This window comes from Rattus norvegicus, chromosome 2, assembly GCF_036323735.1.
Source record: "Rattus norvegicus strain BN/NHsdMcwi chromosome 2, GRCr8, whole genome shotgun sequence".
NCBI lineage: Eukaryota > Metazoa > Chordata > Mammalia > Rodentia > Muridae > Rattus > Rattus norvegicus.
In genome coordinates, this window is record NC_086020.1 from 190,766,755 (window position 1) to 190,788,003 (window position 21,249).

General features: G+C 41.4%; 1 protein-coding gene across 2 annotated transcripts in view; it reads right to left on the bottom strand.

Annotated features, from left to right (window-relative positions):
• Nucleotides 1-18,221, bottom strand: part of Man1a2 (mannosidase, alpha, class 1A, member 2) — a 148,842-nt gene extending 130,621 nt beyond the window's left edge. The window contains exon 1 of one of the 2 annotated variants that reach the window (XM_039102060.2): nt 17,101-17,453. In XM_039102060.2, the coding sequence (XP_038957988.1) occupies nt 17,101-17,105 (5 nt within the window). In that variant the 5' untranslated portion in view covers nt 17,106-17,453. Of the gene's footprint in view, nt 1-17,100; nt 17,454-17,556 lie in introns of those variants that run through there. The other variant, NM_001106452.1, reaches the window with a different exon arrangement.
• Nucleotides 18,222-21,249: the final 3,028 nt, after the last annotated feature.

Below are 21,249 nucleotides of genomic sequence, written 5' to 3' on the forward strand. Positions count from 1 at the left end.
AGTGAGAGAGAGACAACTGGACATTCATAAGAAAACACATGGGTGATATGAAAACGTATCAGTTCCTCATTATTTATCATTTACAAAAGTCAGTACTGAGTAACTAGATCTTTAGAAATGAAAAGCAAAATTTAAAAACACAAGAATTTAAAAGTGTTGGCTGTAACTTCAGGAAAATTTTATAATATAAAACCCAGAAAGTAAGACCATAAAAGAAAATGCTAATCATTTCACATCTCATTAAAATTTTAAATTTACATAAAACTAAAGATACAAACATATAAACACAGACAAGGACCTGTCCTCTTTTGCTGCCTGATGCTGTGATAAACACTGACCAAAAGCGACCTGGGGAAGCAGAGGTTCTGTCACTCTTTTTTCTTTTTTCCTTGGTTCTTTTTTTCAGAGCTGGGGACGGAACCCAGGGCCTTGCGCTTCCTAGGCAAGGGTACTGAGCTAAATCAACCCCCAACCCCGGTTCTGTCACTCTTAAAGGTTATAGCCCATCAAGGGCAGCCAAGGCAGGAACAGATGCAGAGGCCATAGGAACGCTGCCTGCTGACCTGCTCCCTCAAGCTGCCTATCCTCTTCTAAGGTGCAGACCACCTGTTCAGGGATGATCACCCGTCAGCGGGCTGGGCCCTGCTACATCGATTAGTAAAGACCACAGGCTAATCCAATGGAGGCAGTTCCTCGGCTGAGGTTTTTCTCTTCCGAGGTGAGTCTAGTTTGTGTCTTGTTCACAAAAAATTCACTAGCAGGGTGCCTGTAGCAAGAAGGAATGTTTAGCACACTTAACAAAAGAACTCACATACAATGTATAATTTCTACAAATGTGAAAGAAAAAGGCAAAAAAAAATTTTAAAGAAAAATCAACATAGCTGAGTGTAGTTAGTTGTCACATGTTTGTCATCCCAGAGACAGGAGACTGAAGCTAAAGATTCCCTTCCTTGAGCCCAGAAGTTCCAAAGCACCTAGGACCACAAAGAAACACCTTCTCAAACACAAAAGGAAGGAGAGAGTGTCAAAGAATACACTCTCTCCTAAACAACCAAGAAATGTGTTCACAAATATTCTCACTTCATGAATAATCAAGAAAACACAAACTAAAGGTGATCACATTGGTAAAATGTTCTGTAGTCAAATAATACCAGGGTTTATAACGACACAGGTTGAAGTGTCAACTCAGAACTCTAAATGTCACAGGTTACTGAAACAACACTGCAACCCAGTAACTACACATTTTCATCTTGAAGAAAACTAGATGCACCTAATAATACACTCCAAATGTTCCTGCAGAGTGAACCAATCCTTTCTAAAAATCTCTCTACTGAGGAACACATAACGTCAGCACTAACTACCCAACAGAATACCTAAGTGGGTAACTGAAACAGAGCCACAAAAATATACACAAATCATAATATGGAACAATGTGTGAGGCATTAACGAACATATAAAACCAAACTCTGATAATGACAGTGTCAGCCCAAAATCCGACTTCGGGGCGGCAATGGGGGGAGGGTGGGGAGGGGAACACCCATAAGGAAGGGGAGGGGGGAGGGGGATGTTTGCCCGGAAACCGGGAAAGGGAATAACACTCGAAATGTATATAAGAAATACTCAAGTTAATAAAAAAAAAAAAAAAAAATCCGACTTCAGAGATACATCTTCAGCTAAAATAAGAAATGTTAAGAACTGACAACACTAAACACTGGGGACCCAGACATTTATTGTTGCCTGGTCATCTATTACATATGCCCTTAACTTTTTCCAAAACCAAGACTGATTTGGGAGCACTTAACATGAGATATTAAAATGCAGTGATACAAAACTATTAAAAACTGTGATTTTATTGGTAGTAACTAGAAAGATCTATAGAAGTTTTTTATAAATATGAAGCCATTAAAATTTATTTAACTAATACTACAGTGACAGAAATTTGGGGCATTTAGCCTGTTACATGACAGCTTCAGGGGACATTCTTCAACATTTCTTCAACAGTGCAAGGTTTTTCCAGAGATAATTTCCTAGACTTGCAGAATCAAGAAAAATACACTGTAAATTTGTCAGGATAATGTTCTCATGTGAGCTAAAAGTTCTCATGAAGGCGCAGTCAATTTTCATTTTTCAGTGAGTTTGCAAGAGAACCAGACACTCACGGTTACCTCACCCTGACGTGCTGCCACTGGAGTTTTAACTAGAGGATGAAAATCTGGGTCGTGAAAAGGCAAATGTTTATTGTGGCATCACAAAAGGATGGAAAAACACTTGACAGGTTTTTTTTTAACACATCAGTAGACATATACCAAACACGGACTTTCCACAGTGCTCTGCCTTAGTACTGGGAGTTGTGCATGCACATGTGACAGTGTACAAAGCCACAGCGCCTAATATCTATTTACTGAAACCACTATTTACTTAACCTACGCCTGTGTCTGACCTCTCTTTTCATATGCTGGAGTCCATTACTAATCCAAAAAGTGGCCATGCCTGTCACTTACTTCCAGTCCAAACATCAAACACACAGTTAATAACATAAACTATATCAGAAAAAACAAAAATAAAAGCAAAAGCAATGAGTAACCTCAATACAAACGAGAGCAGCTATCCAAATATCAAAGCAGAACCTCACAGACAAATGCATTAAGAATGATATTACGATTTGAATGTAATATTCGGATTTCAGTAGAGTCCACTATCAAAAATTAATCTTCTGTATTTCATAGTAACCCCCATTACTTAGCATACTACTTGGTACATATTAAAAACTCAAACACTTGCTGAATAATTTAATGATTTAATAAAATAATAGTAGTATCAGTACCACTAAGGAGAAACTAAAAGAGATACAAAAATAATAAGGGTGAGGTCTTAAATCTATAAATGTCAAAATGCCAAAAGGCAGAACTATAACATATCATACCCAGATTACCCTATTCCCTTTCAAAAAAAATACTGCCTGACTTGTAAGATTGGCTGAACAGAGGAAAGCAGGTATTTTCAGGGACATCTCTCGACACTGAGGTTAGAAAATGATAGTGTTAAATCAGAGGACATCTGTGCCTTGGAGGCAGTGAACGCCTTTAAAGGGCTTGGTGACTTGGTCACTCGGGGACTGTTTTTCCCAAAAATCTACCCTCACAGCTTAAATAGTAAATCAAAACATGTGACTGCCAGCACAGCTCTGAAAAGTGACACCTAGAAACACTTTGTAAATATATTGAACTCTTTCTTCGAGATGGCACATACGAAACATGCAGTAAACTGCTTTACACTAATGAGGAACTGGAACTGTAAAACGGCCATTTCACTTGTTTTCAGCTTTGCTCTAGCCCTCTCCAGCACACTCCCTTGAAACATGGTCTCTCACTGAACCTACAGCCCTCCTTTTTGTCTTTTGCCTAGGCTGGCCAGCTGACTAGCAAGGCCCAGTGAGCCTCCTGAGTCCACTCCCCACAGCCCTGTGGCTACTGGTTCATGGCTACCCCTAGCTTTTATATAGGTTCTGGGATCTGAACTCAGGTCCTCACACTTATGCCCTAATCACTCCCACCCAATGAGCCACCATCTCACCATCTTAGCCCTCATTTTAGTTTATTAAATTTGTATATACTGTATAATCAAACTATAAACAAAATTTAGTCACCTTTTAAAAAATATTTTATAACTTATTTTTATGTACAAAAATGACACTAATTTCTATTTAAAAAAAAAGAACATATTATCTCGTCAGTCTGTGTGCTGTATAAACTAAAGCATTGCACACTTGTCGGTTCCCTATTGCAAAAATTACTTTTAGTTAACATTCATGAGCAAAACATGATTTGATCAATTCTTTCACTTCATAAATAAGTAAATCAAGGCACAAAAAAAAAAACATTAAATAGAATATCTTAATAGTAATAAAGGCCAAGACTAAAATCAGAGTCTCTACTTCTTGCCTTTTAGTCTAATGCTACCTAATGATGCCTTCCTCTGGACTATAAAATATCACAAAAAATATCCTCTGAAGGAGGTTTTTAAATAAATCTTAAAGCCCAATTTGAATAAACAATCTCCACTATAAATTTTATCTCAACAATATTCAAACAAAAAGTTTTAGCAAGAATTCAACAGCAAAATAAACATTTCTAGCAGAATTTGAACCAACAGAAAAAACAAAGAAACAAAATCATTTTCCTACTCAAGAAATACACAGACTGAGTTTGGATATTTTGGTAATCTTCAATCATTAGGGAATATATCATGTACCTGCGTTGATACATAGCTTCTGCAGGAAACTTTCCAAATTTAGACATGATTTAAATGTTAGAGTATCGAAATGAGATTACTAAAGTCCACTTACAAATCTGGTGGAAACCAGAGAGGATTAAACACGTGGAAGCATTGTCACATGTTTCTACCCTTTTGCTTTTTTCAGAAAAAAAAATGGAAATCCAATGCAGAGTAGTTTCAGATACATTTCAAGGACTGAGTTTGTTCTAGACTGGGCAAGTATGAATTATTTCTAGTGGTTTCCACTGTTGTTTTACCAGTGGGCCTTTCTGCAGCATTGGAAATAAAATATAAAATAGTCATTCGTCCTCAAGACTGTATTGGGAAAGACAGGTAAGTAACCAATGACTACATGATCCTTTAAGTAAACCCTAACAATGAGAAAGATTTGAAAAATCCTTAAAGACTCTAATACAGAGGAGCTAAAGGAGTAAGTCAAGCTATTAATAAATAAAATAATAGTAACAAAAACTGAGGATTCAAAAAACAGAAGAAATATTTAAAAAAGTATTTTAAAAATGCTCAAAGTATTTCACAAGTACAGATGCAAGGATTTACAACAGTCAATATAGAAAATAATATTCTGCTTATAAACAGACAATGTACAACCATCATTCTTCTTCACTAAGCAAAAACCTTTTGGTGTTGAGGGTTTATGCTTTCAAACTTTTAAAGTTCACTAAGGTCCGCAAAAGCTTCCGCTGCAGTCTTCCCTGTGGATCCCCTGAGTACTCCCCAGATCCAGCTGCAGGTTCTTTTCCCTTACTCCTTGTTCGCCAAGCTTCTGTCAAGCGATAGGCTGGGTGTTTGTTTTGGTTTTTTGCCCCACTGTTAATGTTACAAGAGTTCTATCCTGTATAGATCCAGAGTCCAATGTTGACTGAAATGATTGTTACATAGACTGTCCTCCTAAATTATAGCTATTCTACCTTTCTTATCAGAAAAGCTACCTGGATATGGACTCAAAGAGGCAAACTCTATTTCCTTTGCTTTAAAAAAAATAACTGGTAGCAATTTTAAAATCAGTGACATTTTAATTATTTAAAAAAGACAACCTTAATCTATACAACATAAATCAATGTCAATATTTTGGAAGGAATATCCTAAGATTATAAATTTGGTATTTTAATAAGGAAGTAAATAGAAAAATTAAGAAATGCACTTTCTAGCCCTAGAACTCTTCTTTAAGAAAGCCAAAGAAAACATAGCTTTTTGAGTAAATAAATGAGAGTTTGAGCAAACTTTATAAAACATTTATATGTTTTAATAACAATAATAATAAATACTGTCCACCTATTATGGCATCTAATACTCATATCTTAAAATAGCCAATACAAGAATAAAAAGCATCCTGTGGTTTCAAAATGCTAAAACTAATAATGCCAAGTTATAGGTATTTTTGCTTCATATGAAAACTGGGCTTTAAATAAGAATATACAAAAGGCTGTCCTGTGAGTGAGCAGCTCACAGCACAGTGTCTCCCACATTACATTTGTGCAAGAAACGAATGACTTAAAGTGAAGGAAAAAAACAAAGAAGAACTCAGACCATCAAAGAACCAAAAACATACAATAACCTCGCAGTCATCACAGAGTTAGCATCAGAATCCAGATGCCCTCTTTACTAATCGATAACCTTACTTGGATTTAAAACAACGAGGCTGTCCTTAATACTCATCTATCATCTAGCAAGTGCCCCTATCTCAGTGAAGGTCACTTGTATAGTGAGACCAGTCAGAGCCTCCATCAAAGTCTAGAGCACTGCCTAGATTTTCCTACATACAGAGCTCTCCACACCTCTTACCTTATCTTCCAATCATCTTCATTATATCCGAGACAAACTCTCGAACCAGGAAAAACAGCTGCACTGTGTTTGATGGAATCAAAGAGACACTACCAACTTATTTTCAACTTGAGAACGGCATAAAAACCTACTCCTCAATACAGTAAGTGTATGAATACAAACCACTTGTTCCTCAGCTACAGAGTTTAGAAAGGTAGTCATTCAGTATTCTCATCCAAAGAACAAAAATAATAAGAGAAGCACCAACTCTAGTCTGTTGCTCACAAATAAGAAGCTCACAGTCCGTATTTAATTCATATCTAAATAAAGAGAAGCAACACAAACAACCAAGAGTTGAACAGAGGAAAATATATTACAAAAGTCTTGGACTATTTATTCAACGGACTTACCAGAAGACAAAACAACACACCCTCAAAAGGACAAAAAGCCTTAAGAAGGAGATGGGTATTGGTGTAACACTGCCACCTTGGGAGACTGAGGCAGAAAGTCAATAGTTCACGGCAAATCTGAGCTACATGGCAAGACTTTGTCTCAAAATAGAAAATAAACATATTAGGGGTCTAAAGACAGAGAAAATGTATCAAAGGAGTTAAAAAAAACAGCAAGAAAATTAAAAATGCAATACTGCTATTAAATCTGTAACTCTTATACTATAATGGTTCGTTTAAATTATGGACTTAATTAAAACAATAAACACTGAGGGCGTTAATAAGGCACTCCATTGAGCTCGTCTGTTTGAGTTCCAAAAACAGTTAAATAGATTGAGGAGCCCACCCTAAAGATGGAGATTACATCCACTGGCTGGGGCCAGATGTGCATGGACAGTCCCTTTCTTTAATTCTTGGACAAGACCATGAGCCATGCCTTCCTCAACCTTCACTCTAATCCAAAAGCCAGAAAGAACCATTCGTTCTGTCCTTAAGTTGCTTCCTGTTGGATATTTGGCAACAGCAAAGGAAAAGTAACTAATACAGAAAGTTGGAACCAGAAGTGGGGTCGCTGCTGTGACAGCCTGTCCACACAGTTTCGAGTCCTTTGGAACTGGTTTGCAGGAGGAGACTTTGGATCTGCTAGTAGAATTCAGCTTCTTAAAATGTGGGTGAGGAGCACAGATGGAAACGCATAACTGAGTACAGGAGGCATGAAAATACGGCAACAGCAAATATGCAATAACCAAAGATGTACTCAACAGCAAACATATGAGTCTGGGTGTCTCTAGCAATGCTCACCCAAGTTCATCCCTGCCTTCACTGCAACCCCGATTCTAAATACACAGCATGGATACTTCACACTGCATGTGCCACCTTGCACCATGCAATGTCAATAAACTCTGTTTCAAGACCACTGTATGTTATGAGCTGCAATGCTGTATTGTACATGTTTCTCCTTAAACAACAAAAATAATTAAGTCAACTATGAAAGCCAATTCTTCTAGTATTTTAATCAGAATGTATTAGTTGATCTTTGTATAATATTAAAATGTTTGATTTTTAATGCTATGTCAGTTGCTGACTTCAGTTTTATTTTAAAAATCATTAAATGAATTTTGGCTTAAGGTTATGGCAGAATTTCGGCTTAAGGTTATGGCAGAATTTCCAGGTGTTTCTGAAAAGCCCTTTAAACGTGCCTTCTGTGGGCAGTGGGATGCTCAGCAGGTGATGCACTCGCCATCAAGCCTGATGACCTGGGTGTGATCCTCAGAAACCCATGAGGTAAGAGAAAACTGACTCCCACCAGTTGTCCTCTGACATCCACATGGGCTCCAATGAGCCCTATGGCATGTGCATATTCAGATACACACACATAGATACAATAGCTAGATGATTGACAGACAGGCAGGCAGGCAGGAAGGAAAATACTTTTATACGTTTTGCCATTTTATACTAATTTATGTGAAACACCATTCTCAGCACTGATGATTATAAAGTTAAAATACTAGTCAACCGAAAAAATGAAGATGTTCTATTTCCTGCATTATCAAATATTTAGCTAAGATTTCTTTTTTTTTAGTCATCAAAAAATTGAAAGAATGATTTTTTTCTTAAAAAATAAAACATAAGGACTTTTTTTTTTCTCTGCAATGCTCAGCCATTTTTCTGAAGACATAAAAAAGTTTTAAGAGTTTTGGCCTAGGGGTTGGGGGTTTAGCTCAGTGGTGCGCAAGGCCCTGGGTTCGGTCCTCAGCTCCGGGAAAAAAAAAAAAAAAGAGTTTTGGCCTAAACATTCCCGAGAGCGGATGGGAGTGCTGTGATGTGGTCTGAGTGGCAATGCTGGTCAAGGTCCTTCAGACCACATACTGGTACGGGTCTGCCTTCCCTTGCTGGTGTGGCAAAGGGGCTGGCCCAGCCTAAAGAGAAAGAGTGGCCAAAAACGGCTTTCAAGTTCACCCACTTTGTTTTTTTAGCCCATCTTCTCTCTTCCTTTTTCAATTGTTCTATTCCTGTCTCATCTGTGCAGATGGAGTGCACTTGGGTCCCAAACATCACTGATGTGAAAATGAGGAAGAGCGGCCTCAAAACACAGCAGGATGAGCAGGATGACAGTGGTGGGCGGTGAGAAGGAGCTGCACTTTGTCCAGTCTTCTTCAAAGCAATGCAGGAAGTGGAATCCCACCATGATGAGGGCGTGCAAGGAAATGAGAGCTATGTACATTGTGAACAGGACAAAGTACTTCTGGTTGTTCTCGCCGACACAGTTGTTGACCCACGGACAGTGGTGGTCCATCTTGCAAATGCACCGCTTACAAACACTGCAGTGGTGTGCCCGGTCGGGCTTGATGCTGCAGCACTTGGGACACTTGTACACCACCTGCCCAGGCTTCAGCTGAAGGCTCTTGATGAACTCTTTAGTAGCATTTCCTTTGGGCACTGCCCCGGGGTCCATCAGCATGGCCCGGCAGTGGGAGGCCAGAGCCAAGAAGGCCAGCAGGTTGAACACAATTCCGTTGATGATACAGATGCGTAGTCTCGGGATGGAATCAGCTTGACAAAGAGGACTACAAACTCTGCATAGAGGACCAGAAACCAGGTGACAATGGCACAGGCGATGCCACAGCCATCAGGGATAAACCACATGGTTCCCGTGGGGCCAGGGAAGGGAAGTGGGGCACACTTCTCTGGCTGGAGGTATTCTGGTTTCCGTTCAATGTCTCGGAAGTGATGAGTGGGGATAAGCTTCATAAGCTATTCTGTCCATGCTGGCATCGTCAATCTGGAGGCAGCTCGTCCCGCGCCGCCTGCTGCTGCCCCGGCGCCCAGCGTCCGCGATGGCACCGGGCGCCATGGCTTGCGGGACTCGGCCTCACACGGGGCGGAGCGAAGGAGAGGCCCATGGAACTCCAGGCAGTGGCAGCAGCCATGGCTGCGGGAAGATTTCTTTTTTTAAAATGGCCACAGGGGGGTTGGGGATTTAGCTCAGTGGCAGAGCGCTTGCCTAGGAAGTGCAAGGCCCTGGGTTCGGTCCCCAGCTCCGAAAAAAAAGAACCAAAAAAAAAAAAAAAAATGGCCACAGATTTCATTCTTTATGTAAAAATAAACACATCCATATCATTAGTATGCAAACTTGCTTTTGTGTTTAATAAATGGTAAGGTTATAAGAAAGCCAAAGAACACTTTTAAATAAATCTGATTTATTGTAAATACTTCCTCTGTGTGTGCGTGTGTGTGTGTGTGTGTGTGTGTGTGTGTGTGTGTGTGTGTGTGTGTATTGGGGCAACAGAAGTCAAAATTGGGAAGAGTTTAAGTCCTTGAGTGATGCCCTAGAATATTGTAAATGAAACTTAACTGGGCCATTCTGGTGGAAGTACAGAGGAACTGAAAGCCAATAAAAATGCAGACAGTGAAGTCACAGCTCACAAGGCCTCAGACAGAAATAAAAACTCACCTGGAAACTGAACTAGAGGACATTCATATTACATTCTAGAAAAGAATATAGCTGTGTCTTGCCTGTGTCCAGAGAACTTGAGCAAAGCTGAATTCAAAAGTAATGGACTAGTTTGTTCAGCAGAGGAAATTTCACTATGGCAGAGCGTTGAGGCTGTGGCACGGTTACTACTCACTGCTTTTGCCCAGATTTATGACAAGGGAGAACAGATAATAGGGAAAATGTAGAGTTTAGCAAGAAAAGGAACAGGAGTAAGCTTAAAGTTCTAGACATGGCAGACATAGGCAAAGAATCTTCAGACATTAAGGAGATTACAGTGTTCAGACAGCTCAGCAGTTAAGAGGACACTCTCCTCTTGCAGAGGGCCTGGGTTTAATTCTCAGCACCCATTTTAGAAGGCTCAAAACTACCTCTAACTCTAGATGTAGGGGATCCAACACCTTCTTTTGGCCTCCACAAACCTATGTACATACATATAATTAGGTAATCTAAAAACCATTTTAGAGGGGGAGTTGAGAGAGTAAGGCAATTAAAGAGAAATCACTCATTTTGTACTAGGACAACAAAAAAAGGTCCTTCTGGAAGGCACTTAAAACCCTATAACCTGAGTTCAATCTCTGGAATCCACATGGTGTAAAGAACCATTCTGTTCTCGAATCTTCATATGTGCACCACAGCATGTATACAACACACACACACACACACACACACACACACACACACACACACACACAAAACCATAAATCTTAAAATATTTTTAAAAGAGAAATATTCTCTCTTAGGACAAGACTCCACCCACTGAAGACTAAGCTTGTAAAACACAAATTCATTTGAAAAGAGTCTGCACTCAGGATGCTGCTGAGGGGTTTCCTGCTAGAAAATACCTGCCTGGGAAGTGTCTGCCCAGGTTCAACTGCCAATGCACAGAGGCCTTGTAAAATAGCACGCCAGACTACATTTTGACTTGGCATTAAAACTTGGCAGTGTTGTACACACAGTGCTGGTTTCACACGCATGCAAAATTAAAGAATTACAGGGTCATGGAGGCTTTACCAAGGTTCCAGAAATCCACTGAAGCCAGGCAACATGGGTCAGATGCCCTGCAAGGAAGCTCTAAGACGCCACTGCATAGAGTTAAGAGAGTGAAGCCTAAGTTACAATAAAAACAAACCCCGGGAAGTTGGAGATGCTAGAACCTGATGTACCTGCCAAAACAGCTGCAGGGACAGCATTGGCCAGCACAAGAAGAGGAGAACAACCCTGTATTGTAGACAACAGACCTGGAAAGGAATGACTACCCAATGTTGTTGGAGCTCGTATGTTATCAAGAACCATGGATACCAGACATGTAGCTACAGGATTTGGCACTTGTCTTGCTTGATTTCAGTCTTGCTTTGCCCTATTTTTCACTGCTATGCCATTACTACTTTTAGGAGTAGAAATGTTTATATAATGTGCCATTGTATATGAAAATAAATACCTTGCTTTTTTTGTTTGTTTTATGGGATTTTTTGGGACAAAAGACTTGTAGTTAAGAGATTGCTTTGAGTCTCAAAAGAGATCTTAGATTTTTTGAGTAGTGTTGAAACTGTTAAGACTCTGAGGACTTCTGAAGTTGGAATGAATGTATTTTGCATTATAAAGCAGCCGTAAGCCTATAGGGGATGGAGATAGAATATTAAAACTAAAAAAAATGTGTTTGGGCAAGTTGACAAGGACGCAAACTTATGATGGTGAATTTCAACTGTCAACTTGATTAAATTAATAAATACCTAGCTCACTAATAAGGCACTGTGTCATCCTGCATGTCTTGGGTCCTGAAACCTTGACTAGAGTCAGTGAGAGAATGAAGAAAGAACATATATCCAGACACATGTACAAAGGTGGAGGTGTGCACACGCTGATGGAATGGTAGCTACTGCCTCTGTAACCCAGAACCTCAGTGAAATCACTCACAGCATATGGGGAGGAGTTGCCTAGTTTCAGCAGGGGTCTCTGTTGGCAAGCAGTCTCCAGCTGTAAACATGTACTTGCTAGCTTTCATATATCCTGATCACTTATCAGTAAATACTCAAACTTTGCTTTTCTGAGCCTGAACCATACGGGAACAATTGCCAATTTTCCATGGGTCCACCTAGAGTCCTTGGCAAGACTGAGCTCATGCCAACAACACTCATTCACTCAAGACCACTCAGGGCTTCTTCTACAACTACAAGGCATGTCAGGTTATGTCTGTCCAGGGTGTTTCCAAAACATTTAACTGAGAATAAGATACCCACCTGAAGTTGGAGAGCATCATCCAATGGACTAGGTTCAAGGGCTAAATAAAAAAGGAAAAGAAACAAGCCAGCTATGCACTGGAATTCCTCCTGCTTCTTCAGCACTAGAGTCCAAGCTGCTCCCACTGCCACGTAATGAGCTGTATGCCTCGGCTTTGAGGCAAAGCAAATCTTTCTGCCTTTTAGTTACTTCTTGTCTAGCATTAGTTATTAGGAAATAACTAATAAATGCAGCACTAAAAAGCAACAATGAATCATAAACAAAAATGAACAATCATGATGTGAGTAAAGAATCTGAGGGTCTGGTTCAGTGGTTAGGAACACAAAGGTTTAATTCCCAGCACCCACATCCCAACAGCTCACGAAGGCCTGCAACTCCAGGGCCAGTAGCTACAGGTGATCTAACACCTGTGGCCTCTCCAGGTAAGTGCACACTTACACAGGCATACACCCAGAGAGAGATATTCACACATACACATAAATTAAAAACAAGTATGAAAGAGAATTCAACAATCTCTTATTACAACACTTCTGTGGGGTTTTATATGTGTTTGGGTCTTCATTTTATTTTGTTTTTAAGACACTATATAGCCTTGGGTAGCCTGGAATTCACTATATAAACCAGGCTAGCCTTGAACTCTCAGAGATCCACCTGCCCCTGCTTCCAGAGTGCTAATATTAAGACACCTCTACACCCACTAAAGTACACACTACTCTGATGTAACTAGTAATGATCACTGTAGATTCAAAGTGATTACATCTACTACACTGTCATATAGCCACCAAATAAAAATTACAATTCCACTTTAGGTTCTTCCTATTCCAAAGCCTACATTTTTTTCCCTTTAGAAAAACTACAGGACACTCCAGGCTGTGCCCAATGACACCACTTCAGAACCTACCTGTCATGCTGCCAACCCTCTTACCTCTCATGAGCCCCTGCTACTCTATGATTTGTCTGAGGACTCTGGTGAGAACTACAATCTTTTGGAAAGTATGAAAAAGGTCTCCCCAGAAGCTTTACAGGCTTTGAAGTACATCAAGCTGCTCGAGGCCCAGTATGATGCAGCTGTGACCTTCAGCCCCAGCCAGACAGCCAAGGGTGAAGACCCTGCCCTGCAGATCTGCTGCCAGCCACCCAGTCACCAGCCACTGCCCAGACTCCCAGTCCTGAGAACTGGAGAAATCACAGGGGCTCCCCCAAGGGTAACCCAGGCCACCTAACCCTGTCCTGAGTGCGTGATGGTTTACCAGAGGGACTGGGGCAAGTGTGTAATTTGCACTTGGTAATGTAATAAGATCAGCTCAGACAGACAGAGAGCAACTTGAAATGAACACATGTGACTCTTGGAGTATTCAATTTGAATTAACATGATCCCAACTAAAAGACAGTTTACAAATATATGTTTTATTTTCTTTAAAGATTTATTTATTTTATGTATATGAGTACACTGTAGCTATCTTCAGACACAACAGAAGAGGGCATCAGATCCTATTACAGATGGTTGTGAGCCACCATGTGGTTGCTGGGAATTGAACTCAGGACCTCTTAACCACTGAGCCATCTCTCCAGCCCCCAAATATATGTTTTAAAGAAACACATGGGGAGGTCAATCTCATTTGTATAATGTCATTTTCATAAGCAATGTCAGTTTCAAAATGAAAGACTGATAAGTGAAAAGAAACTATCTAGACACAAGTTAGAAAGATACACTTTACGTAAACCAGTATACTTTGTAATAACATTAATGGGCACTATAACAAATTCCTATTTGTGGTGATTTAAAATCACAAATGTAATTCTAAACTATTAGTACAACTTGTGCTATTATCACCTTGACAGTTGATTGGCACTTTAAAAATGCTTTATAAACATATAAAAAGTTCACTAAAAGACTGTGTAAGCTACTTAACAAAAGGGAACACGCTAAGGTATCTTCAAGCAAATACTAACTTCACATAAAACCATTATTAAATAAAGGCAAAAATCATAATAAAAATAAAGGTATAACAGAAAAAAGTTTATGTTAATCCAAGACCATAAAAACAAGAAAATTCAGAACTTTCAACTCCCTCCTCCTACCTTAACTTCTATATTCAGCCAACCACAAGTGTCTAAAATTTAATTCAACTTCATTTCTCACTAGTGTATCTTCTCCACAGTATGACTACTATGGCCACAGTTAATATTCTGTGTCCTAGACCCTCAAACCTTGGTTGTCCTGCACAAAAGTAATTGGTCTTGCTTTTTAAACTCAAAATGATTTTTTTTTTCATTTTGCTTCAGTGACTTCCCAGCAGCTACTTAGAATGAAGACCAAAAACTTAGGAACAGACTCTTGAGTCCAGCCTAGAAATGCAAACCTAACTACCAGCAGGCTGAGCACTGATTTATTATGTTACTTGACACCTTAAGTGAGTGGCATAAAATGGAGAGCACATGCCTGTCAAGAGGGAGCCAGATTCCGACTGAGTGTTAGCCATCAGAAAATAGACACTTGAGTGTTGTTCTAGTCTCAAATTCTTTTAAGGAAAACCAGAAATCCAGACTTCCATATGAATCTCCCACTTCGTGCAGTTAACTAATTCAAGCTTCTGTAACTAGGGGACAGACAGGAATTGTAACTCCATATCTGCCCCGTCTACTCTCTTCACCTGGCCACAACTACAAGGTACCACATCAGTCACAGGAGCATTTCTTAAAGATGCCAGGCTTTTTCCACTAGGGCTCTCCTGTGCAGCCTGTTTGACCACTCCGCCTCGCATCACTACTTCATTTACCTTTCTTTTTCTCAGTTTCAGAGCCTCTTCTCCCTTAATGAAATCTTCCTATTCTCATTCCTCTCCACTCCAAATGCTAGACAGTCTGGTTGCTCTGAGTACAACTTTTTAACTCCCAAAACCAAAATCACCTACGGAATCATTAAGCCATCCACACAGCAGGCTCTATTTGTTGTTAATAACTTAGTTATAAAATAATAGTTAGAAAATGTTCCTTTTGATAGTAACATTCTGGTGTACTCTCAAAATATTAACCAAACTGTACTTACCTTTTCAGAAACATAAAATACTTAAAGCAAAGTCCTAATTCAAACATTCCCATTCTAATAAGTGATAACAATATCTGACTTATGGCTGAAATTGTGAACTCCACTGAGGACTCTGCATGTATTATGTCATCAGTACAACCCATAAACTAGATATCAATGTCATGCAGAGGAAGCAATCTGAGCTGATTAAAAATTAGCTACAAAAAAAAATCACCAACTTTCGTCAGTGGAACCTGTACAATGACTAACTACTGAACTAAAGCCCCAAGGTACTACACTAACTGTGCATTCATAAAGAAACATTATCCCAACAAGTGTCTCTTAAACACCAGTACCAAGAAATAGTGCCCTCGATTTGCCTCCAATTACACAGTAATGAGGCTCCTCAACCCTGTCTAACCCCACATCTAATTTTTGCTTTCTAAGATACTACAAACACACAAAACAAGTCACAAATAATTCTGTAAAACTATCTTTCTGAATTATTTTTAATCAAGTTCATGTTTGCACATTAGTTTCTGTAGTTTTAAATGTAATCCTTGCTCAAAGTAAAGTTATTCCAAACAGACTGTTTTCAGGTGAGAGGAAGCAACAACAAAGTAGTAAACAAAGAGAAACACAAACTGTTCCTGCCACAGCCATAGTGAGGTAACACAGAGCTCCTTCACTACTTCAACTCCCCATACACGAGTTCTGATTATTTGATTCAGTAACCACACAAATCCAACACAAGAGCTACCCTGACTCTTCCTAACAAAAAATGCAGCCGACCTCTTAGCCATTAGAACTCTGTTTCCGTCACCAAACTCAGGAACCAGGTGTTCTGAATAACGACAATAAATACATACACATTCCTGGGCTCTAAAGTTTAAGAATTGTTATTTACAAGACTTAAGCAGATCTTTTGAATTTGTGCAGTAAATTTGATTGTGCAGTAAAATGCACATATCTACACTTTCATTCAGATGTATTTTAGCTTCAACTAGTTGAAAACTTTTCTTAACTCTCTTAATAGAAATTTTAAAGTAAAAATTTGCAATTTAAAAACTTTTACCCATACAAAATATAAAGGAATCGATTTATTAGTACATGACAGTAGAGCGTAATAGCTAAGTGGCATTAATACATCACTGCTGTCAAAGAGCTCTGATGCCAGTCTTAAATACACTTTTCCCAAATACTCATCGAATCATATATACATACCATGGGAAATAAGGTTTCCAGAAAAACAGATTTTTTTTCCAGCATATATTTCCCAGACCAAGTAAGGTTTTTCTCAGTTACAAAGCAAAGGGAAGTTTTAAAGAAAAAAATCTAAAAGTATGTAAGCTGAAAATACCAAAAATCCCAATTATAGAAAAATGACATGAAACTGTATTAAAAGTACTTCATAAGGTAAGGCCAAAAGTCAACGAACTACCAAGCAAGTAATTATTAACTACCTGATTGACAAAGTGAGAAAGCCCTCATTACAATATGTATTGTCCCAAATATTTAACTTAGGCTCAGATTTGAACCTAGGCTTTTTTAAAATCCTCACACTAGGTTAAAACCATTACCAATTTTCTACAGGGGTTCTACCATTCGGGTGATGTCTCATACACAGTTCTCTTTCACATACTCAAGAATTAGCTTACGAGAGAAGTGTTTAGAAAAAGCGAATTGCCTCCAAAGTGTCCTTTTAGGTAAAAGTCTAGAAATGACTTAAAGGCTGGAAGCAGAGCTTCCATTTTATTTCATCTTGGCTATACCCAGCCAAGGGCTAAGTTCAGATTAACTGGCCAAATTACAGTAGTTAAGGATATACACACCCCATCTTTTAAAATTATAAAATAAAATAAGAGCACAAGCCAGAGACTGGGACTTGGGTGAACAAAGTCTAGCAAGCTGTCAACATTCAGTGACTTCACATGGTGGCAGAAAGGCTGAAGGCGACACGTTCTCAATATGCGCACGCTGAATCCTGGTATCTCCGCTCGCTGCTGTCCACAGCAAACGAGTCTAACTGAACACTTCATTCGGCCGGTAAAAACCTAGGAACCCTAGGAGTTCTTCCAGTCTATGGTTCTACCCAGCCAGCTCTGAACAACGTTCAACACCCTGGGGGGCGGGCGGGGGCGGAAGAGAGAGAGAGGAAGAGAGAGAGAGAGAGAGAGAGAGAGAGAGAGAGAGAGAGAGAGAGAGAGAGAGAGAGAGAGAGAGAGAGAGATATGAACTGTACCTTGCTCTCCCAAAAGGGAGTACCAGAATTTGAGAAACAAACGAACCTGTGTCTGTGTTCGTCGGGTCCATGAATCAGGAAGACTCCGGGGTCTTTAGCCCCTTTGCCCGCATCTACGTGAGGAATTAACACATCTTCTAAGCCCAGATCAAAGCGTTTGTGTTTTGAAGAGTCTGGAAGGAAGAAGAATGCCCCAAAACACAGGGTGATGAAGGCACTAAGGATGAGGAGAAGGATAAACTTCTCGGAGAGTCTCAAGGTAGCCCTGTGATGTGGGAAGGAGGGCGGCCCCAGGTTCAGAGGTGGTATCCTACGACCAGACAGGGGCAGCAGCGCTGGGGTAGTCATCGTTTAGGCTCTTGGACGGAATACTTTATAAAGTTCTCATCTTATATCAAATGTACAACACATCGAACCGTTTCTCAAAACCTCGACAAAAAAAATGAATAAACTCAACTTCCCGCCTCTCAAAGGATTGTTGTGCTTTTTTATTATGATGATGATTATTTACGAGGCCACCTCTTTCATGGTCTCCGATTACATCCAGAAGCCCGGGTGACCTCCCAAGCGATCGCTGATTTCTGTCCGGTAAGATCTTCTCGCCATTTGGCTCTCAGTTCCTCACCGGGTGATCGCGAGTCTCCTCTTCATTCCCGAGAGCGGACCGGGCGAAACACACTGCAGAGAAGCTGCAAGGTGGGTTCTGCCATGCCCGCGCCCCGGCGCGATGCTCAGAGGCTGCTGCCCGCCCCGGCGGCGCCCGGCGAGACGAGGAGTTGCAGCAGGTCGGTTCCACTCGGTCTCCTCCGAAGCCTCCGCTCCACTACTCCGAAGCCTCCGCGGATTCCAAGCAGCGGCGCCCCGCGTGGCAGCGACGACCCTCAGCCGAGGCCGCGAGGGCGACGGCGTCCCGAACACCTCAGCGCCCGCGCCGCCGCGCGCTCTGTCAGGAGCGGAACTTCCTCCTCAGCCGAGCGGCCGCCCCCGCCCGGCTCCTCCTCCGCCTCCTCCCTCTCCTCCTCCTCAGCTAGCCCCGCCGCCGGCTTCCTGGCCGAGCCCAGCCGCGGCGGCCGAGCCCCTGCGCCTTGGCGGCGTGCGAGGTAGCCGGGCCGCGGCCCTCGGACCGACAGCCCGGGGCGGACGCCAGCTCATTCCTCGCACCGCCTAGGAGAGGCGGGCGGGAGGGCGGACGGGCACGCGCGAGCGAGCGAGCAGCCGCGCCTCGGGCGGGCGCAGGGCGGCTCCGGCAGGGCCCGGCCTCCGGTGGCTCGCACGCTCGCGCTGGCGGCGACGCGAGACCGCGGCCCCGGGCTAGTCCCTGGCCTATGGAGGCCCGCGGAGCGCGGAGCTGCTGCGGGGCCGGCACCGGTTGGGCCGAGCAGAGCGGCTGTGGGGGGCGCGGGCCGGCTTGCCGCCCCGACTCGCGAGTGGGCGTCCCCGGGCGGCGGAGTGTGAGGTGCGCGCGCACGCTCCCGGCCGCCGCGCCCCTCCCCCGCCCGCCGGGCCGCTTGGGCCTGGCCGCTGCCCGGAGCCCCGAGCCCCCAGAACCCCGGATGACCAGACGAGGGGGACCAGGCACTCAGGTCACGAAGATGACCCTGGAATTTGGGGTTCTCTGAACTGACGGGTTCCAGAGACCAAGGCTAACGCCTGCCTCAGTAACAGAGACTCAGGCCCGGGGTTCAACATCAGGGTCTCAAACTTCCACGCGTTCTTGGACACGCGAGGCTGGTTGAAGAAGGAAGTGGCACTAGTCATGTGCGGGTTTCGTGTTAAAATGGCAGCTTTACCCTTTCTACTGGGTTCCTTTCCGGGGAATTCGGCTACCTGGGTCGGACAGGAGATAACCTCGTGGTTCAGTCCCTAGGACACTCTAGTCACCTTCACCCCCGCTCAAAACATAATAGAAATGAATGAGTAGGTGTTAAAACCCAAAAAGACAATATTGTTGAAGTTGAGGCTTGAAAACAATCTGAGTCAGTTGTGTTATCTATAATATTGAGAAGAGCCAGGTTGTGATAAAGTATAATAGTTTCTCAACAATGCATATGTAGTCTTGCACCTAGTTTGCTTTTAGCATATTTTTTTTTTTAAATTTACCTTCTGTTTCTTGCACACATCCTACCTAACTGGTAGTTGGCAATTGGAGAGGAGGCCCATAAATGGCAGGGGTGGGAAGTCAGCCTCAGAAATCAAAGAAAACTTCATGTTCCTTGGCACGATTCAGAACTACATTCCACTAGGAATTTCTAGAAGCTCTGCATACCCTAACTTCCTACCACAGGACAAAAGGAGTCTTTTTGCTTTACAAAAAAAAAAAAACCACAAGATGTAAAAAATATTAAGGGCCACCGCTCTGAGTGCTGGATCCAAAGTGAGATTTGAGTGGGACACTTGTGAATGGATGTAAGAAACTGCTGCCTTTATACAGTGTGTCTGTCTCACAGATCACTAATATTGAGACTCTTAAAAGCCCAACACGATGATTTCTGAAAGTTGAGGTCATTCTTTTCCAGGAGAAGTTCAAGAGAAACAAATACCACCCTCTGAACAAAACAATAAATTGTATAAATCTTGAGAAGTTAATATTACTTAGCTAACACCCACCCTGTTTACTGCAAGAAAATTTTGCCATAACCAAACACTACAAATGTGACGTTGGCTGTTCCAGCCTCATAGCTGATGAAGAGTCTTCTGCATGCCTTGTCCTCTTTCTTGCCCTTGCCTATTCTTCTGTAAGAGATTAAAGTGTTAAGTTTACAGACTTTTGCAGATACTCGAATACAGTCAACTCTTTTGTTACACTCCTACAACCAGCCTCCAGACCATTACCAATTCCTCCTCCCTCCCCCCACCCTGCCCCCTCTACCTCTCCAACTTGCCCTCTGTCTTCTTCCCATCTCCCTTCCATCTTCTTTCACTTCTAAAGAGAAAACAAGTTAATGCCTTTTTTAAAAGCAAGCTGCAAATGTACTCATTGTGGTTACAAATATATAAGAATATGCATATAAATACAGTAAAGGAAAACATTTAGAAAAGATTATAACTCTTAAGACATTGATATTATATATAATTTCCCCCGTGCGTTCTGTTTGTGTTACATTTATAATTAATTAAATTAAAAATTTATAAAGAATGGTACTTGAGAAAGTTAAGGTCAGATTTCAGGAGGTGGACCCAGTCAGAACAGGATGAACACACACTGACCCTCTGAGGGCAATCCACGGAAAGCAGAGATGTGAACTGGGGTGGGGGTAGAGGGGTAAGAACTTAACAAAGAGGAATTTCATTCCAGATGCCTAAAAGAGAATATTTCATTTTCAAAGCATAGTCAGGCTTTGATCAAAGGCGTAGACAAGGTTTCAAAGTGGCAGATAAAACGGTAATTTCCCTTTTTACAAATCTATCTAAGTTAATTCGTATTTTAGGAGATTAGAATTATTAAAAGTTAACAAAATAAAATTTATCCTTACAGATTTCAAACTGCTAGGACCATTCCTGGGATCCCCTCAAGTATTGCAGCTTGGAGGTTCCTCGTGTGTTTAACCTACTGACTCTTCATTGTTTCCAACACAAAGCAGTGTTGACCTTGCCCCAGGCTTCCTAGATCTAGTCTCACCATCTAGCCCTATTTTAAGCAGAACTCAGGAGATGAGGAGGAAGCAGGGGGTAATGCAAAAAGATGGGTTTTTTGTTTACTTACATAAGCTGTTCCTTCAGCATTTCACCTGCTTCCCAA